General features: G+C 40.4%; 1 protein-coding gene across 15 annotated transcripts in view; it reads right to left on the bottom strand.

Moving 5' to 3' along the window:
• Positions 528–27,112, bottom strand: part of MAGI1 (membrane associated guanylate kinase, WW and PDZ domain containing 1) — a 649,715-nt gene continuing 623,130 nt past the window's right edge. For 5 of the 15 annotated variants that reach the window (XM_018066866.1, XM_018066858.1, XM_018066859.1 and 2 more), the window contains 7 exons: positions 24,164–24,457; positions 20,958–21,161; positions 12,529–12,622; positions 12,324–12,384; positions 11,206–11,349; positions 8,148–8,286; positions 528–4,099 (listed from right to left, as the gene is read on the bottom strand). In XM_018066866.1, the coding sequence (XP_017922355.1) occupies positions 3,345–4,099; positions 8,148–8,286; positions 11,206–11,349; positions 12,324–12,384; positions 12,529–12,622; positions 20,958–21,161; positions 24,164–24,457 (1,691 nt within the window). In that variant the 3' untranslated portion in view covers positions 528–3,344. Of the gene's footprint in view, positions 4,100–6,004; positions 6,094–6,358; positions 8,287–11,205; positions 11,350–12,323; positions 12,385–12,528; positions 12,623–20,957; positions 21,162–24,163; positions 24,458–27,112 lie in introns of those variants that run through there. The other 10 variants (XM_018066860.1, XM_005695758.3, XM_018066864.1 and 7 more) reach the window with 5 other exon arrangements.

Genomic DNA, 27,112 nt, shown 5'->3' with positions numbered 1-27,112 from the left:
TGTTATTCACTGAGGATTTTTCTGATTGCCAGAGGTGTGCTAATCACTTTGCATTTCCTTTCATCAACTCTATGACATCTGCCCTTTCAAAGATGAGGAAACTGATTCTTTAAAAGAGGTTAAGGAACTGGCCCAGTATTACACTGTTAGGAGGCAATGAAGTTCTTGGCTTAGCAGGCTGTGCTTTATCACCAGGGTTCCGTGCAACACCATGCAGCTCAAACTTTCATGTGTATTCATATTAGATGGGGATCTTGCTAAAGGCACATTCTGACTCAGCAGGTCAAGAGTGGGGCTTGAAACTTTGCATTTCTAATATGCTCTCCAGTGATGAGATGGCAGTTGGTCTACAGGCTGGATTTTGAGTAGCAAGGCACTATATTACTGAAAGACCATCATCTCTTCCCTTTGAACAGAATGGTATGATAGTTCATTGCATTGGGAGCCAGACACTCTTACTTGGTGACGTGACCCTGATATACTTGAGACAACACAGAGACAAGAAAGATATCAATCCAGAAGCAATCGTGGTTATGGAATGCATACATTTCCATGTATTTTTACAGTAAAAATGCATTAAAAAATCTTTCACAAAAGAAACTTAAAAAATACAAGTAGGGTGTTAAGTCCTCCCCGCAACATTCTTTCAGGCATCAACTGTCTCATGGGTGGGAGGGGAGTTCCTAAAGGGTTTGATTTAATCATACAAAATACTCATTCATATCATCTCTCATCAAGACATTTACATGAAGTGGGGAACTAGGGAAAGTAGGCTCAAAAGAATCAGTCTCCAATTTAAGGTTACAGTAGTTCAGAGAAAAACTCTATCTTTCTGCTTAATGTATAGTCCCTGTAAAGTATGATATTTTCAAAGTATGAAACTCAGATGGCACTGCCACACTAAAAGTCTTCACGGATAAAGCCAAGCCCAGGTGGGTAGCACATAGATTTTAACATGTCAAACATCTCTGACAACAAGAAAGACACTGAGATGTTAATTTCATGATCCACTCCAAAAATCCACCTCTTGATTTCATTTATTTAAAACTCTGGACCACAACTGAGAGCATCGATCATTAAACATCATGGATTTGGCTAGAATGAGTGAGAGAACTCCTAGCAGTGGAGCCTTAGGAATAAAATCCCCAGTTGGCTCTTAGGAAATCGATGAAAAAGGAACATCATTATTCAGTTGCGTTCTCCCTCACCATACTACTGTAGCTCAATATATGCTCTGTATGGAAAACTCTGAAGATAAAAATAGCAGTCTCAGACTTTTTCCTCTTTTTTAGCTATAGAATGTACATTGTGTCTGTTCCAGGAAATGAACTTGGTTACAGCTACTCATTGTAATGTTGTATAAACCCATAAGTCAAATAAAGCTATGAACAATGTAATATTTATATATGCATAGTGTTTTATAAAAAGATTGGCCCACATACTGCTTTTCATCAATACAGAAAGAGCATTAAGTCCACAGCACACTGCAAGAAATGAATGAAGAACAGAAATGCAAACAAGTGCTTAATAATTCACAAGCAGGCTCACCATGGAGGAAATGATGATATTCAAACCAACTAAAGCTTTAGAGAATTACTTATATAGTCTCCCATTTTTAAAACAGCTTTACATACCTGATTTAGTTTACAGTAAAATATATCCCAATGAATCAATTTGTTCCATATTCAGAAATATAAACACATGTCACATTCCTCACAGCTAATTCTTTTGTCATAAATTCTCTTTTATACAAGAAAAAAAGGCAACAGTTGTTTGTTTTTAAAACAGGCTCTATTAATTACAATTTTTAACTCTGTACACAAGATAATTGGCTGGTTTTCTCCATTTTTTTTTCTTTATCCTTTTTTTTTTTTTTAAACAGTACCATGAGAACAACAGTGATTGACTTGCAAAGTTTGGTATCTGTATGGAAAATGCAAAACAGTACTACGGAAATACGCAATGCATCATAAGCAGCGATTTGTTGTAGTGGTCCAACAGGTACAAGCAAAGGTTTTGGCTCAGCTAGGCAGTAATTCATTTCAACCACAACCCGGGGCTATAGCCGACCCAACCAACCTCCTGTGAGATAGCAAAAGAATGTCTTCTATTAAAGAAAAATTTCTATATTTTGTTCTGCCCAAAGATTAAAAGGACAGGGTCATAAGTGCAGATGTTTGTCAACCAGATCTAGAAATAATGAAATAGAATTCTTCTCTCTCTTTCAACCATTTTGGAGATTTTTATTACGGTTCCAAAGAAAACTGGCATTTCTAAGAATGAGCATGCCCAACCCTCATGTCTTTAAATATCAACAGAGAAGTTCCTTCTACCAAGGCTTACTCCCTCCTCCCCAATTTGGCAAAGGGCAACCACAGGCTCATGATAAAAAGGGAAACTTTCTGTACTAGTGATTCTTAGGGCTCCTCACACCGCCACCCTGTCTCCCATGCCATTTACTCTTCAGTCTTAAATCAGGCAAGACAACACCAAAGGTGTTTGCTGTGCATTCCTTCTAGCAGCTGAGCAAAACTTTCATGGCACTGCCTTAATGAGAGTCTCATTCAATGTTGCTGATGCTAATACCTGACCATCTGTGCGTGGGCTGCATTTAGGTAACGGTGACCGACCTTCTCCTCTCTGCACCTTTCTATAGCCAGGGAGAGTACAAACTGTTTTCTGAATGGAGAATCACTTGAGAACATAACATTTCTTTGTGCTTTGTGCTGTGTCCTTTAGCTATAAATATCCTTCATTTGCAACAGTAGTCTCTTCATACAGTTTGCTTAACTTTAGGATCATCAGTAATCCTCATTTATTCCAAGGAGTCCTCAGCTTTTACAAATATAACTTTTGCCTTTTTGCTTTTATAAAAAAAAAAAAACACACCTAACTACACTACAACACTACATCAGTACATAACAGTCTCCATCAAATTAATTAAATTTGATCAATAATTTTCTTTACTTAGAGAAAATGATCAACAGCCCCAATTAACCAGGAGAGAAAAAGATCACCCCCACCCCCAAAGGGAACAATTCTTAACAATTCTACAGTTTATGTAGAAACAAAATTTATATCCCTTGGGGGAAGCATTTAGCAAATAATTTCCCAAAAAAGTATGCATTTAAAAATACTTTCTTTAATATGATACATCAGGCACACCACTTTTCATATATATTTTTTTTTCTTATAAGATTTCAAATGCATCAAATGTCGCTAGTCAGAGGATCATCAGGCTGACGTCAGATGTTTCATTAGGTAAGAAACTAAATGATTTCAGGTTTGTGAGCTTCCTCTTTGAACCTTTGACATGGTAAAGGCTGGGAATGTGACGCAGGCTCTCAGATACTGAGGTCGGTGCTGCACTCTTTGTAAGGTCTTCTCCGCTGCTCCGGGGGATGTCTGGAACTCCGGCCGGCGTCCTGTCTTAGACTCGTCTCGTCCCTCTCCCGGTGGCTGCCTCTGTCCTCTTTGTTCCTTTTCTCCAGGGACCGCTCTCTCCTCCGCTCGGGGGACTTGGTCCGCCTCCGGTCGGTGGATTTGGCTCTCCTTTCGGGCGAGCTTCCTCTCTTGCGCTCGGGCGATCTTCTCTGATCCAAGAGTCTCTCCAGAGACCGCCGCCGCCGGCCTGGAGAGCCGTCCCTCCGGCGGGTCGGGGACCGCTCTCGCCTCCTCTCCGGGGAAACCTCCTTCCTCTTCTCCTGCTTCTCCCTTCTCTCCAAAGTGTTGTCAGCGCTGCGCGTGCCTTCCCTCCGCTTCTCCGGAGACCTCCTCTTGGGGCCATTGGTCACCATCCGCTCGGGTTGGGCGTCTCTTCGTCCCTCGGGTGCCCGGTCCTTGGGTCGGCAAGCCCCACTGTCGGGTTTTCTAGAAGTTCCGTTCCATGTGTGATGTTCATTGGGTTGTCTGCTATACTCTCTGCTGCCTTTGGGATCTCTCACGTGTGCCCGCTTTTCCCCATGTGGTGATGATTTGTGAAGATCGGGTGGGTAACTGGACTCCAATGATGGATGCTGTCGGCGGTCAGGGGGCCCAGCCCTCATTTCCGGAACACCTTGTGGACCGGTGGGGGGGCCGTTCCCGTCGCTGCTGGGGTCTGCCAGGAAGACAAAGGAGAGCAACAGTTTGGTATCAAGGACCTTGGCTCCTGTCCCCACCCGCCCTCTTGAGACCCCATTAGTCACAACAAGCAAACAACTGTTAAAAGCAGTCAGAATCAAAGCCAAACTGACTCTTAGTTAATTTAAGTATAACTCCAACTAGCCATGGTTAAAAACTGGTACTTGTGGCTTTTGGCAGCGAGCCTACCATCTTTGTACTCACATAGATCATTCAACTTGTAACATCAGTCATGAGTTTAGTCTTTAAAGGAATAGCCCAAGTAATCTGTCTAGAAGTATCAAAAGGCCCTCCCCCTTAGTATCTCCTGTTCTTTTTTCCCCCAGCCATCACCCTTCCTCCCTGACATCTCCCCCCACCCCATGACAGAAAATATTCCTTTGTTTAAAGATTGTTTTAATGTGCTTACAAAAATCTGGGCTGTTAAACTGGAGGGGCATGAGGGAACTTTGTAAGGGAATGGAAAGAATCTATGTTTCGATCTGAGTAGGGATTAAATGGGTGCATAGAGAGGTAGAAATTCACTGCTCTGGGCCCTCAGGTTTTATGAATGTTACTGTAAGCAAAGTATACTTTCATTAAAAAAAAAAAAAATCCAGGCTGGTGATGACAGAGGCAACACAGCCAGATGTTGATGACAGGCAAATGTGACATTATGAGAGGGTCCATTAAACATTCTCTCTACCTGTGTGAGTGCCGTCCAACTATTTTCTTTATTTTTGCATATGTTTAAGGAACTGTTTTTAAACTGTGGAGTCATCTGACAGATAAAAGGAAGTGGAAGAGAGGTTGTCAAGTGCACATTTGACATTACATGGGGTTTGCATAGAGGCACTTTTCTTGATGCTATAAAAGCAGCCATAATTACATCTAAGGTGTGGATTCACTGGGCGACTTTTTACAACCTTAAGACATCTATAGATTAAAAAGCAAAGGAGCCCCATAAAGGCTCCTGTTTATTGTTAAACTATCTGAAATGACACTGCAAAAACATTAAATAGCATCCTGGATTTATGAGAGTTCTTTTCAAAGCCTTGTCATACCTAAACCCAGTAAGTCATACATGCTATCCCATTCCAGGCTGGGCACCAGAAATGATGTGCTGCGTCACAGAGGACAAACTAGGGCCACAGTGAGAGACTAAGAAATCAGGGGCGCTCTTTAAGGATCTTTCAGGAGTCAACAAGGTCAACATTACGCAATTAATCTTTCACGAAGGATCTCCCAAAACCTAGGGTGAGTTTTAACAAAAACAAGAACGTAGCCTAAAGCAGGAATCAGTAAACTTTTTTCTGTAAAGGGCCAAAGAGTAAAATATTTATGGTTTTTGCATGCCATGTAGTTTGTCACAACTGTTCATCTGCCATTATATGGCAAACGCAGCCACAGACAACACATACAGGAAGTGGGCATGGTTATGTGCCAATGAAACTTTACTTATCAATTCAAAAACAGGCTGTGAACAAGATTTGGCCGCTGGACTGTCATTCGACAAGAGATAACTAAGTAGGAGATCTCATTTTCCTGTTTTGGCAGAGTCTTATCTCTCTAGGTGAGAGCTTTGTGATCTGAGATTTGTTCTTTTGGAATGGCTGGGGAGGTGTCTAGAAATAACAAACATAGAAGCTTATGAAGTCATTTTAAGATCTAGGTGAGGGAAGGGGCTTCAGTGACCATCCTAAATCTAACCTTGGGGTTTCCTACACCTATATTTAAGAGAAGGGAGAGTAAGGCTTCCACAGAGTCAGTGGTGTACTTACAATTCAAAGAACGCAGGGTGCTCAGAATGAATTGCCAAACATATCAAAACAGAGCTAAAGCAGAAGCAATGAGGAAATTAGGCCACAGCACAGAAACACCTAGTATTGATTGAGCTACAAACCGTAGTTTGATTATGGCCCATAAGGTAGAAGCAAGCCTCCCCGAGCTTTTCATTTCTCATACATGCAGCGATATTAGGAGGTATCATCGCTGTAGAAGGGAGGGCCCAGCACCAAGAACAGTCAGAGAAGAGAGAGAAAGAGAGAAAGAGAAAAAGTTGAACATTTAGATTCCCTATAACAAAGAGGAAAGAAAAAAAAAAATCTGCATTTGTTAACATAGGGTAAAGAGAGTTTATTTGTCCAGTCAGACAGTCTAAGGCAACACTCAAATAAGGCTGCAGAGACCAAAATCAGAACAGTGACGTTTTCAGACAGCCAGATAAGGTGAGAGAACCCAGACAATGGATGCATCCTTTTTTTTTCTTTTACTCTTTCTTTTTCAAACAACTGGAACAATGACAGGCTGGCATAGGAGAGCATTAACAATAGACAACAAAAGAACAAAGTTCCCCCCCTCCCCCACCCCACCCCCAAGACCGCGGCAGTTAAATTAAGTACAAAAAACTCATTACAAAAATAGCCTCACAGAGAAGCAGGTTCCAATCAAGTCAGAAAAATATTGGAACTTAACATATTATAACCCATTTGTGACTCTAATCAATAGAATTAGAGAAATTTAGTCCCAATGACATATAGAGACATTACAGTAGCACAACCCTGGCACATTCAACCCTTTTTGGGAAAAAAAAAAAAAAAAAAAACGGTGTATTGAAATGATCTTTATTTTTAGCCCAAAGAACATCGGTTAGTGTTGGATTTTCATCCTCAGTGCAACAGACATAGGTTTTGAGAAGGTACACAGGTTACTGATGATGACTCGCAAATGAAAGATCACATCCAACAGAAGCATAGGGAAGACAGAAAAGGGAGACAATGTTACACAGTTTCAGTGGCATCGATACACCTACAGTCAAGGTTTAGTACAGGGCACAGTTGTGGCATCTTAACGTTGTCAAAATACTTCCCCTGTGGTTGGGCACGTCTAAAGGGGCCTCATCAGATACCCGCCCCTCCCCCACCACAGGCCCCTCATTATTTTGCACCTGTATGGATGTCCAACACCTGGGAAGACTGTCCTTCAAAGGAGTTCTCGTTCTCCTTGAGCTGCATCTGAATTAAGGATCTCATCAAGTCCAAAATGCAACTGGGCATTGTGCCAAATGACTTTCAGAAAAGAGGGCAATAACAGATAAATCCCTAATAAAGGGGACCGATGTATATGGGGACCATTCAATCACAGTTTCTATAGAAACTTTTGTAGACCTTTGGTTGGGAAGAAGAGCCCTACATCTAGGGCATAGCTTTTTTTTTTTTCCTTTAAATTTTAAACAAGAATCTCAAATAGGACATAATTATTATAATATACAATATTTCGCCATCAGAACACTAAGCTATGTAAAGATCATTGCTGTTTAGTCAAATCATGTCTACAGATATGACAAAGGAACTCTATGCATAAGCTGGCTTTCCTTACAGGAAAGGTATAGTAATGTGTTTCCCTCATGATGGGCACTGGGAATTGATTTCATCCTTTATCATCTAAAAACATATGGCTGAAGTTTCAACAGTTTTGTTTTGTAGTTGTGGGCTCAGGTGGTCTGATTTGGGGTAGGGACTAGTGGGAGGGATGCAGAACTGTATACACCTCCTTGATGCTGAGCAAAGCCCCCAAATCATCTCCAAAATTCATGCCTCTTAAATAAAGATATCAAGTAATCAAAAACGAGAGAGGAGAAAAAAATAATTGTGCCTCAACATTATCACTCAGGAAACCTGCTTTCCTGCTTCTTAAAAGGAGTAGAGTCATTTTGTGCTAACAATTGGATCTGAGAAACGGTTTGGCACAGTTCAAACAAACATTCCTTCGCTCTTGGTCGGACTAGACAAAATGTTCTCTCTGATTATCAGAAAGGGGGCTATATAAAGATCTCGTCTTAGACCATGCCCCAGTCCACGTGAGCAAGCAAAAGGATGAAATGTGTAGAGATTTCAGAACAAGCGAGGCAAATAATCACATGGTGCGAGAGGCTGGTAAGACACTGGTGAATAGGGGAAACAAAAAGACTTTCCTGCTGCAGTTCTGGAGACAAATTCATGGAGTCATGCCAGGGAAGGAAGGAATGTTTTCATAGTTTGACCCACCATATTCTGGGACCGAGCCATCTCCCCGCTTCAGAAACAGGCGCACTCTGCGGCCACCATTCTTAATCAGTTCTATAGCCCGAGAATGCTTCATGTTTTTGGTGGTCTCACCATTGATCTCTAAAATTTCATCACCAACCTGCCAGAAAGAGAGAGCCAAGTGAGAAGATCACCAAAGGGTTTCATCAGCCATGGAGGTGCTTTATGATGTCAAATTCTTCCACTTATTGACTGACCAACTACTCATTGAACATGTTCCAGAAAAATCTATTACTTTGGAGACAGAAATGAAAAAAAAAAAAACAGACACAAACTCTCTGTCCTCAAGGAGATGACATTCTAATATGGGAAATACAACACAACAGGCAACTTAAAGAAAAAACATGGTATGCTAGATCTTGTAAGTGCTAAGGTAAAAAAATAAAGCAGAGGGAAATATAAGTTGCTGAAGGAAGAGGATGTGGTCGACAGCTTCTAGAATGATCCTTGCCAATGATCCCCAATGATCCTTGCCTCCTTGAATTCATATCCTATGTAATCTCCTTTCCTTTGGATGTGAGCTGGAATGAATGACTTGCTTTTCACAAACAGAACATGGTAAATGTAATGAGAGGTCAACGATAAGGTTACAAAATAATTTTGGCTTTTGCCTTACTGGCCCTCATTTGTCGTCTCACTTGTCTATTCCGATGCATGCTGTGAGATGCCCTACAGAGCCTACAGTACCGAAATGAGGGAGGGCTCGGGCCAACAGCCCAAGCTACACTGATCCTGACAACAACCATGAAGCTTTAGAGGCAAATCCTTCCCTAGAGGAGCCTTCAGATGAGACCACACTCCTGGCTGATACACTGACTGCTAATACGTTGGAGGGAAAGGAATGAACAAGACAGGCCAGATACTTCCTCTCAAGAAGCACATATTCTACAAGGCAGAAGAGAAAAAGATTGGTACTGGAGTTTAAAGCACTGAATTTGAGTCCTATCACTTGTTAGCCAAGTGATCTTGGCAAAGTCCTCTACTTTTTTGCAGTTCATTTCCTCATCTGAGAAAGGGGAGGATAACAGCTCATGCCTACCATGTTGAGGTTCAATTAAATGTTACAGTATGTCATGTGAACTATATAACATGGTACAAAATATCATAATAATGGTGTTTCTTTCAATCAGAAACTTTTTAAAATGAGTAAAGGGAAAAGCAAAATCCATGCGTTTGAAATATGAACAAAAGGACTATATACCACTGTATATGCACAAATTATGCATGTGTATATATAAGAAACTGGTACATAGTTTGACCTTGGAAATTATATTCTTACTATGGATAATTTTTTAAATCTAATTCTAAAAAATCACATTCCTGGTCTACTTTCTCAATTAAAAAAAAAAGCTTATTAAAAAATTCAGTCTTCAGAAATATAAACTTCAAGATTCTGTCTTAAGTTACAAGTATTAAATTACTCATCTTTGGCCACTTTCCCCCCTTTCTGCTCAGGACTAATTTTATTCACTTTTTTCCTTTCCTGAGCCGACTCTCGATTTCTTTTAATTCCTTCCAAACTGTTCCCTATGTATGTCTCAATCTATGCCCCCTAGATATAATGAGCAAATGATTTTTTTTTAATCATTTGATCTGCCCAGAAGAGCAACATATTCATATGTGGTAAGAGATATTAGATATCAAAATAGAACACAATGTTTTTTTTGGCATGTGTGTGTTTAAAATTTGCATTACTGAGTACTAGCAAATGATCTTGAATATTCATGCTATGGTGTCCTTGGCCCACTGTTAAGAAAGACAGTTACTCATTCCTGAGGCCAGGGAAAGGTGGCAGTGAGTAGTGAGAGACTGAATGGAGCTCACCACCCAGAACCTACAGAACCACATGGCTTCCTGCTCTCAAAGCATGCTTGGATACCCAGGAATTCCAGGGAAGTATGGCTGGAAGAAGCACAAGCTGGAATCAAGATTGCCGGGAGAAATATCAATAACCTCAGCTATGCAGATGACACCACCCTTATGGCAGAAAGTGAAGAGGAACTAAAAAGCCTCTTGATGAAAGTGAAAGAGGAGAGTGAGAAAGTTGGCTTAAAGCTCAACATTCAGAAAACGAAGATCATGGCATCTGGTCCCATCACTTCATGGCAAATAGATGGGGAAACAGTGGAAACAGTGGCTGAGTTTATTTTTTGGGCTCCAAAATCACTACAGATGGTGATTGCAGCCATGAAATTAAAAGATGCTTACTCCTTGGAAGAAAGTTATGACCAACCTAGATAGCATATTGAAAAGCAGAGACATTACTTCATCAACAAAGGTCCGTCTAGCCAAGGCTATGGTTTTTCCAGTGGTCATGTATGGATGTGAGAGTTGGACTATGAAGAAAGCTGAGCGCTGAAGAATTGATTCTTTTGAACTATGGTGTTGGAGAAGACTCTTGAGAGTCCCTTGGACTGCAAGGAGATCCAACCAGTCCATTCTAAAGGAGACCAGTCATGGGTGTTCACCAGAAGGACTGATGCTAAAGCTGAAACTCCACTACTGACTACCTGATGTGAAGAGTTGACTCATTGGAAAAGACTCTGATGCTGGGAGGGATTGGGGGCAGGAAGAGAAGGGGATGACAGAGGATATGATGGCTGGATGGCATCACCGACTTGATGGACATGAGTTTGAGTGAATTCCGGGAGTTGGTGATGGACAGGGAGGCCTGGCGTACTGCAATTCATGGGGTCACAAAGAGTCGGACACGACTGAGCGACTGAACTGAACTGAATACGAGATTAAGTATAAGAAACGGAAAATGGGATTGGGATTTGGAAATGGGATTCAGACAATATCCACTTTAGTAAGTTCATGGGTGATTTTAATCCTTTCTTCAATGCCAGAGTTGGAAGAGCTCACCTAATTCTGACAGATACATCTAAGCTTGAGGGAGAGATGAAAAGCTGTGGAAACATGTAATTCTCACGAGCGTGCAGGCTCTAATCATAAGATGTCAAGAAGTCACTGCAGATGACTTATTTACATCCATCCCAGATGCTTCGCCCTTACTTACCTTCATCTTCCCACACCTTTCCGCAGGACCATCCTCTGCTAAGCGCAGAACGTAGAGGTCCATGTTATACTCCCGACCGCCTCGAAGACTGAAACCAAATCCCTTGGCTCCTCTTTCCAGCTCCACAGTGTAAAAATCTTGCTCCTATTCAAAGAAATTAAACGCAGTTATTCTGGGAGGACTTAAATTGACACACATTTCTCTCTCTCTTCCCAAACACTCTCCATTATGGCTCATTTGACCCAAAGGCACAATTTATATCCCCTTCTTGGTGGTTCCTAATTGTTTATTAATATCAATTAACCTTAGGAGTTTGGAGATCCAGAATGTGAAAACACTCATGAATGTGCTTTCAGATTGCATACCAACACGCATATATTAAAATTAATCAGTGAGGCTGTGACTTGCATTTGTGACAGGAAAAACCCTTCATTAAATAATACCATCCTGCACGTTGCTGGTGTTTTAGTCTCCCTGCCCAAGGCCCTAAAATATCTCATCATTTGGATAGCAACAACAAGCTTCACACACCTTGATAGTGGTTCCTATGCTGGTTAAGGAGAATTGGGAAAAGATTAGGAAAGGCTTTGAGAAGGCCAGTGAGGAGGAGGAAAAACAGAAAAAACTACTTAACTCTGTATCACCCAATGTCTCCCAAATCTGCTTCACCTATTATCACTTGTACACGCTCCCATTACCACCTTGTGGGACAGGTAGGTAGCTTTAGGAGCCTCACCTGAAATTCACAAGTCTGAGTAACAGCTTAACCAAAAGACATTTTCTTGACGTAAATGCCTTTACGAATACCATCACCAGCTATCTCCTGTTTTGCTCTTTCTCTGATCACCTATTATTGAGATAATTGGTAGCATTTTATTTTGTTTGGTCCTCTTCGCCCCCTGCCTCCAGAAAAAGGATGTCTAGGGATATTTTTCACAGGTAGTAAAATAATGTTATTTTGATAACCCAATGTGAGTTCGTGTTTAGTATATATTTAGTACATAAAAGGTTATTTATGTTAATTGAGAGTACCTTATAAGATACCTGGTAAAAAGAGCTTCAGAAAATTGGAAGGAAATGCACAAATCCAACAAGGCAAAAAGAGACATAGTCCTCACCTGTGTTGCCTGGGGTGCTTTGAATTCAAACTGAGATTCTGGCTTTGGTTTGGTGGTATTCCTGCCAAAGCAAGAGGAAAAAAAAAAAAAAGATAAGAGAAACCCATGGAGAGCCTGAGAAAGCATCAAAGAGAAGTATCATCACACCACCAGGAGTTACTTTTTCCCCCTGAAAGTAACAAAAGAAGCCAAAGTCGTGTCTGACCTGGTCTCCTGGGCTCCTTGCTGCGAAGGGGTGTGTGTGGTGGTGATAGTGGCTATCTTCTCTGCATTGGTCAGCAAAGTGGCATTCGACGACTCTGCAGGGTAAGACAGAGCATCATGAAATGAAGGCCCCGGAGAAGACATCATCAAATTAGGTGTGCAGAAGCCCCACACCTGAATGACATCTGAATTCTCTGTCACCATTTCAAAATGTTCTGACTTGAATTTCTAAACAAGAGTGTAAAGAACCATTCTAAGATCTTCTATGATGTGAGCCATGTACACCCCCATGACACTCCTCCAACTAGGTATCTCGACACATGAAATAAAGAGTTTGCCCAAGAAAATGGTACTTTAAAAATCATAGCCAAGCTAGGTGCCTTTCACTCTTCCCCCATCACTTGAAAAGGGCAGTCCCATCAAATCACTGCAAAATTATTTCCCAGACTTTTACAGGCTGATAATAAATGTCTCTGCTAATGTCCCTGCAATTTATCGGTGATCTTTAGTGAGTCTGCTTGATTTTCTCATGTGAATAGTCAGTGTTCTAACTTCTTGCTACTCATAAATACACATACAGAGAACATCTACTTTCTTCCCCAAAGCTTTTAATGAAATACAACTAAAAATGTGGAATTCTTGTGAGATCTTGCCTAGTATCACTCATGGAGAGTTATTTTCAAAACTTGCATTAGTCAGAGCCAGTATGTAAATCTTAAGTTGTACAAATCAGGAAGCCACCCTAATGTAACAAATATGATTATATTCTCATGTAAATTGACTTTCTTCTTCACTAAACACATTCATAAACAACTTCATTAATCTCTGGGAGCTTGGAAACCTAGGATTTGAAAACACTCATGAACATGCCTACAGACTGCTAACTGACGTGCATATATAAAAATGTATTAAAATAAGTTACATAGTATCAGTCTTATGTTATTTTACTAATTACTTCTCCATTAAGATCAAGGCAGATAGTAAAAAATGATGAGTAAGCTGCACTATTTGAATTTATTTTTAGATTGACAGTTTGGAACCTGCTATACATTTTCTAATCAAGAAAATGCTAAATGTGGGGGTGAAGTTCTTAGATTAGCCTGTAACCTGCCTTTTACTTCACAGTGTACCATGAAGTCTAGAAGTTTCTAGGAGTTCTGAGGTTTGCAGTAGGCACTCCATAGTTTGTGGAATACATGTATCTACCCATCACATATAACAGAGTTTCTATGGATATCTCACTAATCCCACTTATTTGTGCTCTATCTTCCACTGTACTTTGCTAAAAACGCTACTCAGCTTAGGTCTGACTTTCCGTTATTCTATTTTCATTACAAATAGCTGTTAAAAGCAAAGGCCTGGAGATCAGACCCGGGTTCAAATCTCTTTGTCCTTGACTCACTATCTGTATGTCTTCTTCTCCTTGAAAGGGATGGGACAATAATCATCCCTTTTCTTGGATTAAAGTGTATGAAATGTTTAGCACTGTATCTGACATACACTCAACATACACTGACTGCAGCCAGTGCCCTTGCTACTATTTCTATTTTGTATTTATTACTGTGGAAATGTGTTTAAGTTTTTTAAACTCTCTGCAAAATGAGACAGTTTAAATATGATTTTAACAGTTTCTATTCCAGCCCTAAAGCTTATGATCTGGATAGTGGTGGTACAAGATTAGTAAGAAAATGTAACTCAATCAGGTGAACGAAACTGTGAATCTAGTTCATGCTTCAGAACGACGTCTCCCCTAGAACCTGTTTTACCAAATGCTGCACCAGAATCTGAGGGAACAGTAATCTGTGGCCAAGTAAGGGTGAAAAACAGTGGATGAAACAGAAATGTTTTTGCGTGTCTGTGTTTTGTTTTCCCTATGGACCCTTAATTGTGCCAGTATACCTTGGGACCCTCCAAGAGGGGGGCGTGGTGCTTCTCAAGCTTGTCGGGTGTATTGGTTACAAGGTCAGAGGCTAGACTCAGACTACCTGGCTTTGCAACCCAAACTTCGCAATTTACTAGCTGGGACTTGAAGGAAAGTTACTTAGACTTTCTATGCTTGAGTTTCCTCATCTACACATAAAGAATAACAGAAGTATCTAAGAACACTGATGCAAAGACTACCTGGGAGGAAAAGTGTTTGGGCTCGTGCCTGGCACGTAAAAACTGCTCAAAAATTGAAGACCATCTTTTTTATGGGTGGCATGTATTTATTACCGTTATCACAATATTAACAGCATAATATTAGTCTGTTTTTATGACTGCAGTTAACTGGCACAACCAAGGTAAATCTAAGTGGTATTTCATAAAGTCTACCCTCTGTGCCCCTACAAAGGACTAGTAGACTGCCAAGCCTGTCAATGTGACTTGCCAGAAGTTTCATAAACATGTATTGGTCCTTTAAAAACACTTCATATTATGTACTGTAATTAACTTTATGGAGACTCTCTGGGAAATCACAAGATTGCTTGGACCATGGGGAAATCACCATCAGGATACCAAAAAGAAAGTTTCCTTGTAATTAGAGTGATTATAATTACTGAATTGTGCAGAGGTTCCCCGTTAGAATTCTTGGGTGTTTTTGGTAGCCAGAGTTTTCTAGGCAGATCAGATCCTATTCTCAAGCCTTTCTAGTACTTCTGCCATTTTCAAGGTTTGATGAGATGTAACAGATAACCACTCAACATACGTATAAGTAGAATTCTTTTATTTATTTTCCTATCATTCCGCTGCTATTTTCAAATATTTATATGCAAATCTGTTCTGAGTTGAAGCTTAACGTTAAGCATTTCAGAAATTAACACTTGGTATGCAAGTGCCTATTTGAGCGAGCCCACTGAATTTTTTCTCCTGTTTGTTTTTCTTAATCTATGAACAATCACCATATTTCAGTTATGTCCAATGTGCCACACGCCGTGTAAGGTCCATTCCCACATGCACTGTTTCATTTCATCCTCGTAACCCAAAGAAACAGGTGCAATTAATTATGCCCATTTTAAAGCTAAAGACACTGAGGCTTACAAAAAGTAGGCAATATGTCCAAGGTCATCCGGAGAGCAAGTGGAGGCACTGGCAATTAAACCCAGGGCCTGCCTGACCGTTAATTTTTAGCTTCACTCTGTTTACAAGGGAATTATTCATGGGTCAAGGAAACTGGATCTGATTGGTACATTTCCTTCTTAACAAGCAAGTACTTTTACCTTCCTGTATAAATACCACCAACTTCACTAAATAGTATCACAGATTAATTAAAATACAAAACACTCTGGTTTTGACTTCTAGATTTCCTGGGTCATTTTCAAGCACTCTAACTTTCAGCATACCCTCAATTTCCAGGATGCTTTTTAAAAGATCTATAATGTTATATATTTTTAAATGAGCTTTTAAGTCTTCATTTAGAATCAAACCAAGACAGTGTGTGCTGAAATCTCTCCAGCTTTTTAAACTACGGAGTTGAAGCCCATCCTCACAAATTTCTATCTCTAGTCCAAAGTAAAATGTCCCCCATATAAAAGAATAAACACAAAAGACGGGTCTGATATAATATACACCCTAGCAACAGTTTTAAAAAGGACTGTCAATGTATTTGACTTGTGGAATTCTTAAGGCAGATGGACAGGTTGACTGTTTTCATGATGAATTCCAGAAGTGCCCTATGTGCTTTCTTAAACAGTGTTTATACCTGCTTTAGCTCTCCCGGAGGAATGAAAATGGATATTACTACCCTTCCCACAGCAATCACATATCAAGAGGAGCATATCCTAGCTCTCAAGGCACCATCACAGTGCTGTGCTAAATCAGGGCACTAACTTCTGAAAGGAACTTTCTCTTGGGTTTCAACTTATCTCCATGACAAGTGATTAACCATTCTAACCTTGCTCCCATGTTAATATCCTTAGCTGCCCTTACAGAACCACATTACAAGGCCAAGCAAATAGACAACGGATACAAACATTCCATTCATAAATATTTTAATGCATAAACACATATGTAATAAATACCTGAAGGAAGCATTTGAAAATTTAAATCCCATAAATATTTGAAAAGTTTGGGGAGACTTTTAAAATGTGTATGGTAGAAACTCTGTTCTTCTTGCCTGAGTATATGCTAGCTGTCATATCTACAGAGCTTTCTATTAAGATAATTAAACTCTTTTAGACCTTTGCCAAGGAAATGGCACTACCTGTGTCACCAAGCCTTACTTACTATACAAGTAAATACTTTAAGTGAGAGAGATGTGAAGTACAAAAATAGATACATAAACATGTATAACTGAATCACTTTGTTGTGCACCAGAAACTAACACAGCGTTGTTAATCAACTATACTCCAATAAAAAGAAAAAAAAATACATAAAAAAGAGACTTCAGGGAAAAGAGACTATATTTAAATAATGTCTTTTATTTTTATTATTTATTTACTTGGGTGCACCATGGGGCAAGCAGGATCTTAGTTTTCCAACCAGGGATCGAACCCACACCCCATGGAGTGGAAGCATGGATACTTAACCACTGGGCCTCCAAGTAAGTCCCTAAATAATGTATTTTTAAGTTCATAAATATTTTCATTAGTTTGAACTTGATTCAGTCTGATGATTCCAGGAGAGCCTGGCTCAGTCAGGATCTGCCCTGTCTGAACAGTCTCACTCACACCCAGACTTCACAGGGTATTTCTATACACTCCAGTAATAGGAGGCATGTGTGCTCTGACTTGCCAGAATTCAAGTTCAAATTTAGTATGTAAGCCAGGCTATGGGCCTTTCTGTGTTGCCACCATAGATTTCTCATACAGCAGTCCACCTCTCACAGGAGAAGAGGCTCTGCCCTCACTCCACCTCCCAGCCTCTTCCCAAAGGTCGTAAAAGCCTAGGATGGTGAGAACTCCCCTGAACACGCCTGTCTGAGAACTGTAAACACAGCAGTGCCCAAATCAAGGGGGGTCATGTTTCAAAGCTTTTGTTGGAGGGGGCTAGCAGAGACAGAATGGTGAGAAGGGAATGGGAGAGAGAGAGTGAGGAGAGAAGTGAAGCTGGAGAATCAGGTGAGCATGCTGCTTCCCAGGAATCCAGCTGATCATGATCCCATGCTTCCATTGCAGGAGGCATGGGTCAGGCTCCTGGCTGGGGAAGAATTCGGAACCCATATGCTACAAGGCACAGCAAATGGATAGGGAGTAAGTTCCCAGCATGGACCAATCAAGGGTGTGTCGTCCTTTTTTTTTTTTTTTTAATTTGATCATTTTTTAGTTAGAAAACTAAAATAGTTTGTAGTAAGAAATTTTAAAAAATGGTTATGATGCCTTACAGAAGGAAAAAATATATATATATATAAAAGTCACTTGGGGACTAATGCCAGGTATGGTTTAAAGGAATAAACCATTAATATTAATATTTTGGTTGTGAATTTCATTTAGGGACATTCTCAGTCATTAAATATATGTGATCTCTCCTTAATTCATGACTCCATTAATAGTAAATGGGTTATTCTTAGAGGCATCTTTGAATACACATTTTGCAAATATTTATCCTGAATTGAAATATGACTGACATGACAGGATAAAATCAGAAAACACAAGTATTCAATGACAGTGTGGAAATGACGACTTCAGTTCAATCCTTGTCTGATAAAAATAACCCCCAAGAAATGTTAAAATTGCTCAACCTCGTTGTGATATTATTTCAAGACTACCCTGCTTTTTAAAGTTCCCCTTTGAGGAACTGTGCAAAGAAAGGATGAGTTAGTCTTCAACTCCATAATGAACAAGTAACTAGCCCAGAAACTAATACAAAGTGTTTAGCCTCATCTCCTCCAAGTTTGGTCAGCTTATCTCTTTCTGTCTGGCTCATAAGAGTGCCTCTTCCTGAAGTGGTTCCTTGTGTTTTTGAGAACAGTACCTTGAACAAGATGGATTTCTAAGAGCTCCTGAGCCACTCTGATGAAAGACTTCAGTTTTTTTATGAAGATCACTCAACAAAATGTCTCTGGGCGAGTCCACTGAACACTAGAGTGAGACTGAAGGAGACCAGAACTTCCTGACATGGAGAGAAGGCCTCCTTGTACCTTACAATCTACCATGTCCAGCACACTTTTATGGGGAGGAAGTGGATCCAGCATGGTTTTCTCTTCATCAGACTGCAAAGGTCACTCTTTGTTCTATAGGTTTTTGCAAAATCTTCATGGATTGCTTTAGCATCTGTCCAGAAATCTAACCCCCCTGCCTTCATTCTAACTTCCAAGATGGCAATTTTTGGCCCCACTTTAAAGATGAGTATTAGAAATCCACCCTCTGCAGACTTGATTCCCTTTACCTGCACTTGGAAAATGACCAAGGAATTGGTAAAGAGTTTTATTTCATGGTGGTGAATTCCTAAAATATCTTGCAATGAAATCACATCCTCAGCAGCACATCAAGCTTTAACTACACTGTATCAACATTTACTTTCTTCTCACCAAGATGGCCTGTGATAGCTCTGTTCAAATTTTACACTTTTGAAGGACTGTGGTTTTAAAAAACATCTTTTTATTGACAAACATTATTGGATAATCTATCTTGCTTTCCATTTCTTGGTGTTCAGGTTCTCAAAAAATACTTTCCCTTGCCCAATATTAATTTAAGTCAGCAAGTATGTGCACAGGAGTATAAGTTGCTTCTGCATATTTATCTTTCCTGATTGTGAATTCCTTTCCAAGCTCTTCCCTCAAGGCGCTTTTTCTTTCCTTCCTTCCTTTTTGGAAATTTTTCATTCCCACAGACTAACCAACATAGACTCAGCAAGTTATATCCTGTGTTCATTTCTTTTGAATTAATTTTCTGAAATCTCACTACAGCATGGAGATAAATGTATCTAAATTTATATACTACATTAGGCTCTCTCCACCATTTTTCACCAAATTCTCCTAGCTTCCTTCATCCTTTCCATTAGGAACCTAGGTTATATCATCTTGTGACCACTTTCCTAAATTGTAATAGCTTTCCAGAGTGGTGATTTGGTAGAATGGACTCTAGACCAGATGGTAAATTACTAACCATGCATTTGAGGCAGGCTGAAATAGACCATCATTCAAGGAGCTATTTTTTCCCCTCCACATTTGGCAGGGGGTATTTCTGGTACAGAGAAATATCCCTGTTCTTAGAATGAACAATTTTCAAATATTTATTGTTTGGTTTTAGATTTACATCTTCTTAAGTGCACAGCCTATAGTACTCAAATTTTAAACTAACATGGCTCACTTTCTAGCAATTAGTAGATAAAAATGTTGAATTACTTTCAGATAAAACTTCTGATTTTCTTATTTTACAGATCAGTGGCATAGAATTTTATCATACTATAACCATAAACCACAGTTGTCTCTTGAGAAATAACCACTGACTTTTGGAATATATTTTATTTTATAAATATATAGTAAGAATGAAAAACAAAGGACACTGAAACATTCTGGGAAAAATATCACTTTTTTCCCAAGGGCAAAATCTGCTTGGAAGGAAGTCATTATACAGGACTTAATTCTCTGAGGGTTCTTAGAGACATTAGTAGATCAACTCCATTTTTATTAAGTAATAATAAAATAAGTAAATATAATGTAATAGAATATAATAAGTATTACATACTTTAATAATATAGTATGTAAGAATAATAAAGTAAGTACTGATATTTTTTGCTGGAAAGCTTTTGGTAGTGGGGGCTGTCCTGTGTACTGTGGGATGTTTAGAAGTGTCCTTGGTCTCTACCCACACAATGCCAAATGTCCCTCAAGGGGCAGAATCACCTCTGTTATAAAAGAACCAAAGATCTGAATTGAACCAATCAAACAAATAAATAAGAACAGGCCTAGTTTAATGGAAGCCTGTCAAAATATTAAAAATACTGAGATTTTATTCTTTCTTCATCCACGTGCAAAAAGTAGAGACAAATCATATAGCACAAATTCTAATAACCTCCTATTAAACAAAAAACATGGATACATTCACTTACTCTGATTGAAAAAAAACAACACCACAAAAACCAGCATTGGCTCTCCACTGTCCTTACAGAGGTTTTATGATATCATCATACTATATACTCAGATTTTACATTCCTGTTTTTTAAAAAAATCATTAATAGTTTCCAGGTAGAATATCAGTCAAGTTTTACCACCTATACTCAAACTATTCTGTTGTTTTAAAGACAAGGGCACCACAGCCAAAATAAATTGGAGAGAGTTAAAAATTTTCTGGTATGTTTATCTCTGTAGCAAGACAGGGTCCCTGGGCAAGAGGATGAAGTCAAGAAGGTGAGGTAAGATTTCATAACAGTGGCTCACGAGTGCTTGATGGGTATTCTCAGAGAGGGTCCGAAAGAACTGTCTCTAAGTCAACACTATTCAATTACCTGAACACCAAAGACAGAGTGAGACCGAAGAGAGAGACAGAGACGCACACGAGAGGTATACTTTACCATCCCCAGGGATGATGCGGAGGGTGACTGTGTTGCCCGCTTCCTTGATGAGGTTGACAATGTCAGAGTGGGATTTGTTGGTGATGGAACATCCATTTACTGCCAAGATCCGGTCTCCCACTTTCAGCTTGCCGCAGCGGTCAGCAGGGCTCCCCTCAATAATCCGACCTATTTTGTGAGGCATGGCCACACATGCATTGCCTGCTTTGATAGTCAGTTTTAATTTTTTTTTTTTAACGTTACATGGGAATAGAGTGAAGGGAGGAGAAAAAGGGTTGAAAAGGGAAAGAGAAGGTTAAGTGTTAATTAATTAAAGCATTAAGCAAATGTTATTAAAGGAGAACTCTGTGCCGAGGGTCAAAACATTGGCAAAGTTTCGGGCGTTTGGGTAAGAAGTTACAGCCCTAAATGATAGTTCATTGCTGCAGTCCTTTCCCGATTTAAAATGAGGGGGACACCCCAGCTTTCCTCTTTCTATCAGTGGCAAAATTTGGGATCTTTAGCAATTTCCAAAGATTCTCAACAGCCCCCAAAGTAACTTGCTGTGGGCTTATTTGGGGACTTCAAACACGAAACCCAGAGCTGGGATGGAAGCTTTTGCACATTCTGTGTTCATGTCACTTCATTTTTGCCAGATGTTGCTTAAGCTTCTGCCAATGTTTTGTTCTTTCTCCATTTAGAAAACACAATCACTGGGTGTCTAGTGAGGTCAGAGAGTCCGCTAGTGCCAAAAATCCAATCTGAAAACACCTAATAGACAAACACTTAGACTTTCTGCCTGCTATCCAGCATGATGAAAGCTTTAGCAAAGGGGCATAATTACGAGATGAGCCAAGGAAGCACCCAACCTTGACACGCATTTTTCCTTTTATGACCTTTGCTCAATCAGCTGCTCTTGTGGGCTTTCAGAGAAGGGCCCAAATGGCTCATTAGCTCTGAAATCCTCCTTCTTCCTCATAGAAATCCCCTCAAAGCCATAAGAAAATCTAGTACATACTCAGATGGAGGACAGTGATCTGAAGCTAGGTTCAAATCATTCCTCAGCCCTTCTTCTTTAATCATTTCCTTTGTCCTCCTCAGTTACTACACAGCTCTGACAGGAAAAATCAGGAAAAGTGCACTTGAAGAAGAAAGTTTACTGTGCGCTCTGAGGCACTTCATGTCACAACCAAGAGTGACTGGTAACTTTTAGAAGAGAGGTGGAAAATAGGCTTTGTGGCCTGATCTGGTTTCCAGATACTTGCATACTGAGTTGTAAATTTTGTTGGGCATGTCCACTGATTTTGAGAGTTTGTCTTTCTGTAAAGACAGTTACGTAGTTGAGCCATCTTTGGGAAAGGGTGACAAAATTAACATGGGAAACCCTGAAAGAGAAGGCTCTTCCATCCTAATTCAGAGTGTAAGGATAAAGTGTATGGGAAATGAGCTGCAATTGCTTTGAATTTCAGTATATTTGCCTGAGTCTGCATCACTGGATGTTAAGGTTAAGGTTAAAGAATTTTTCAAAAGAGAGTTAAACAGTCTTCTGGAAAGCAACAAGCAGGTGTGGTGGAAAGCCTCCATACTCAAATTCAAGGTATTGATTAAGTTTAGCTCATCTCCAAGGACAAGTCCATGGAAAAGGTATCATGCAGGTGGGAGGAAAGTCTGCGTGGCTCAGAAGAGAGGTCACATGCAAGGTATTAGGGAAAATTTAATTTGCTCATTGTAAAAGTTGGAGGAAAACAATCAAAGACCAAATTGTGAGTGAAGACATTCGATATTTGTTAAACAACACAAAACCTCCCACCAGACATATCTGTTGTTTCATTCTAGAAGGAGAAACTGAGAACTCAAATTCTGAGAATATCACTGGGTGCATAGGGACAAACTGCAGATCTGAAGAAAATAACTTGAGATGTCTTTGTCCCCTCTGCTTTTCTTTTTAAATTGGACGGAAAAGTCTTCAAAACTAATGGAGAGAACAAGCCAGAAAACCACCCTGCCTTGAGGTTAACCACCCACAACATGCTGTGATAATGCTATTAACAGAGCTCACAGAGGCATTGTTAGTAATGCGTGTTTGTTACTGCAGCCACACATGCACAGACCTGGCTTGACGCACTGTCCCCTGAAGTTTGCACCTTAAAGGGACATGACTTAAGCAGGAAGCAAAGTACCAAGACTAAATGGAGACAAACGGAGTTGTACCAGAGCAGAAATCCAACAGGATGGAGCACCTAGCTGATGTTAGCCAGCAAGCGACCTGGACCACTGGTCCTCAGACTCCTTGTGGGTAGGTCATTTGGAGACAGAGCTGAAGCATGTTTCAAAGGCTGCACAGCCCTTCCCATCTCCCATCATATTCCATATTAACTAACAAATGTGCTTGGGGAAAAAAACAAATGACGTTTTATTTAATGAAGACGGTGGATCAGGTTTGGAGTATATACTTATGATCCATTCTAATAGGAAGACTCACGATTCCTAGTTCCTAGAATCACCTGGCTTCCTGTTTGTCTCAGCCCATGTACCCTGCAGGTGACAGTTGTGTTTCTCCACTCTCTGCTGAAACCCTCAACATCTGGATGAGACAGGACAACCACCCCTGCTAGAATTCAAGGGCAGTGAAGACAAACAGCTCTGCACTCAGATTTTAATTAGATTCTCCACCAGGCAACAGTAAACATATTATTTTAAATTAAAATTTAAAAATTTCAGATGGAGATAGGTAGAGGAAGGACACAGATAAGATGGAAAGGGCATTGCATGTATATTTTTTACTCCTCACACCTCTATTTCTCCCCCCCACCCCCCCGCAGGCATTTATTTCTAAAACCATATGCTTCTTTTAAAAATGCGGAGACCTTCTGAGACAACTGCTATGATTGATACCCTGCTCAGGACCTTGCAAAGGTCTCTCTATGGCAAGAATTTCTCACACTTTATCCTGTCAAGGGGCTTCTTTGCAAATTTCACCTATGCATGAAGTTGTCTGCCTGTGAACGTGCCACCAGAATGGAAGCTGAAGAGTTGAAAAAAAAAAAAAATCCCAACCTTCAGGAGAGGAAAAGCTACCCAATAAAGTCCGTCCCCAGTTAAGACTTTCATTACCTGAAGCGGAAAGCATGACAAGCATTTCTGTTAATGAGATTCTGGCTCGTCTTTTCCTCTCCAGAGAACAGTGACCCCAGGAGACGCTGGGGAGCAGAAGTGACCACACTCACCGAACGTCGTGCCGGCCTCGGGCCTGCTCACCGACGACACGATGACAAAGCCGAAGCCCTCGTTCTCGCCGCGCCGGATCTCCACGTCGTAGGGCTGGACCACGGTGCTCACCACGCCGCTGCCGCCGCCGCCGCCACTGCCGATGCCGCTGGTGCTGCCACTGCCCGAGCTCACCGTGTTCAGGGAGTTCTGGCTGCCCTGCGGGGTCCGCTTCTCCTCCGTCAGCGAGGCCGGCTGGTTGCTACTGTGATGGGATGAGGCTGGCGAGGGTACCTCGTTCTCAGTTTTGGGGGCTGTGCAAGAGACATACCTCTTGGTTACCCGCCTTTGCCAAGAAATGTGCGGACACCCCTTCCTCCTTCCCCCATCTACTCCACAACCAAACCAAGAGAGTGACAGCTTTGACAGCACCTGGCCTCACATAACTGAGACACAGGAACCGAAAACCACTCTGATAAGCATTTAGCATTCAGGGCCTGCAGACACCGATACCATGGGAGAACAAAGGGGACGCCCAGAGTCTGTTACATTTAGGGCATACTGTGTGTCAGCATCTGTATTTGGACGCAAATTTGTAGCAAGACGGGCCCACTCTGAAATATCTCCTGCTTCACAGGTCAAAAAATGACCCCTTGACATTATGCTAAGTGAAATAAGTCAGACAGAGAAAACAAATATTGCATGATATCACTTACGTGTAGAATCTAAAAAATACAGCCAACTAGTGGATTAACAAAAAAGAAGCAGACACACACACAGAGAACAAACTAGCAGTTATCAGAGGGCAGAAGATGGGTGGAGGGGCAGTATAGGGGTAGGGGAGTAAGAGGTACAAACTATTGGGTGTAAAATGAGCTATAAGGATATATTCTACAGTGTTGCAATATAATAACTATAAATGGGCTTCCCTGGTGGCTCAGATGGTAAAGAATCTGCCTGCAACGCAAGAGACTTGAGTTTGATCTCTGGGCTGGGAAGAGCCCCTGGAGAAGGGAATGGCTACCCACTCCGGTATTCTTGCCTGTAGAATTCCATGACAGAGGAGCCTGGCAGGCTACAGTCCATGAGGCTGCAAAGAGTTGGACATGACTAAGCGACTTTCACTTCATTTCTCAGATGGAGCATAACCGTTAAAAATTGTGAATCACTGTGTTATACACTTGTAACATATGTGACACTGTACAGCAGCGAGACTTCAATGAAACAAACAGAAGCAACCCATTGAGGGAAGCATAAGACGTAGCCCACTGTCTTTGCCTCAGAGACATGTTTGCATTTAAGCTGTCATTGCCCTCAAGTCACATTTCTGCTCAGCTTTGCTTCTGCTTTTTCCATCAGAGAGACTGTCAGTTGACAGCACCATTATGACGTCCCTACTGTAGGATTCCTGACACCACCTGTCAGAGGTATACTTCACTTTTCTTCCCAGCTTCCAGATGCCAATGATCCACTCTGATCACACAACTGGATACATTAACCTCCCTCAGAATTCATTTTATCTAATTCCAGTCTTATTGCTTTCTCAAGTGACAGGATAAACCACTCCTAGATAGCCACAAAAGTAGGTGGGACCACTTATTTTTCATGCCAAAAGCAAAATATGGGTTCAGCTTTTGGACAGGACTACTAAATTTATTCCCTAAAGCATCTCCTTTCACAGATTTCATTTTATGGTAGTAGAATATACAGAACCTAAAACGTATTATTGTAACCATTTTAGACGTATCCTTCAGTGGCATTAAGTACAGAAACACTGTTGTCCAACCATCCCCACCAGCTATCTCCAGAACTTTTCATCTTCTGAAACTGAAGTTTTGTATCTTTTAAACACTAATCACTTTCCCTGGCAACTAATCACTAATCACCAACCCCTGGCAGCCACTGTTCTTTCTGGCTATATATTGACTACTCTAGGCACCTCATGGAGGCAGAAGCATACCATTTTTGTCCTTTTGTGACTGGCTTATTTCACTGAGCCTTATGTCTCTTCAAAGATTTAATATGCCTTTTTACCCAAGAGCTTAAAAACCCCAATATTTAAAATTTTAAAAAATAAATCTGAAACAAACAAAAATCTCATTGCTCTATTCTTTTTATTTGGACCAGTGAAATAAAAAGTTTTCAACTCATCTCAAAAGTCTATTTCTGATTGCTCTTGGCTACATGGGACACTACGTTATCCTGACACCATAAATGAGCTCTCAGGACATAAATGAGTAACACTGCTTTCCACGGCGGCAACAGGTAGTAGGGCTTTCACACTGGACCCTGATGTCTTAATTCTTTTGAAATTAATTATATACCATTGAAGTGAGTTCCACTAATTTTTCTTAAACAAGGAGCCAGTTGATTTTATTTGATAAGTAGCTGTTTCACTGGTACCATAGCTATGGAGAATTCATAAAATTTCATGTCATACTTTTTCAGTAATTCCACTGATGTAACACGGAATTTCTTTCTTCAGCATTCTGGGTTGTCTCGAATACTTGGAGGTGGGGGCTGCCAACAAAGGTGATGAATGAATGTGAAAGGAAGACACTCAATGGATTGTCTCAAATTGGCAGATCCCAACACAGAAGTAAACCATGATTGCCACGGATGGTAAGAAAGGAAGGCTAAAATCAGCAGGCAGTTGGAGAGAGTAGAGAATTGCCAAGGGTTTTACAAAACAGGTTATATTTGAGCTAAGAATGTATAGGACTTCCAGGTATAGAGGAAGAAATCAAAGATAACCTAAACCTGGCTAGCCACTTGGCTTTCTTATAGAGAAAAAGTAAAAAATAAAAATAGTTTAATACATATGACTGTCAACAACAGAGTAACTTTTTCATAAGGTTATTTGGCAGCATGAAACTGATTTTTGCTCTCTTATTTGGGTGCTACAATTAGCGACCTCTCTTGTTGAGAATTCTCATCAAATGAAGACAATGACTAAGTTCTAGTTGGCA

The sequence above is a fragment of the Capra hircus genome, chromosome 22 (genome assembly GCF_001704415.2).
Source record: "Capra hircus breed San Clemente chromosome 22, ASM170441v1, whole genome shotgun sequence".
NCBI lineage: Eukaryota > Metazoa > Chordata > Mammalia > Artiodactyla > Bovidae > Capra > Capra hircus.
The sequence above is the reverse complement of the archived record's forward strand: the minus strand, read 5'-3'. Positions and strand labels throughout refer to the sequence as shown.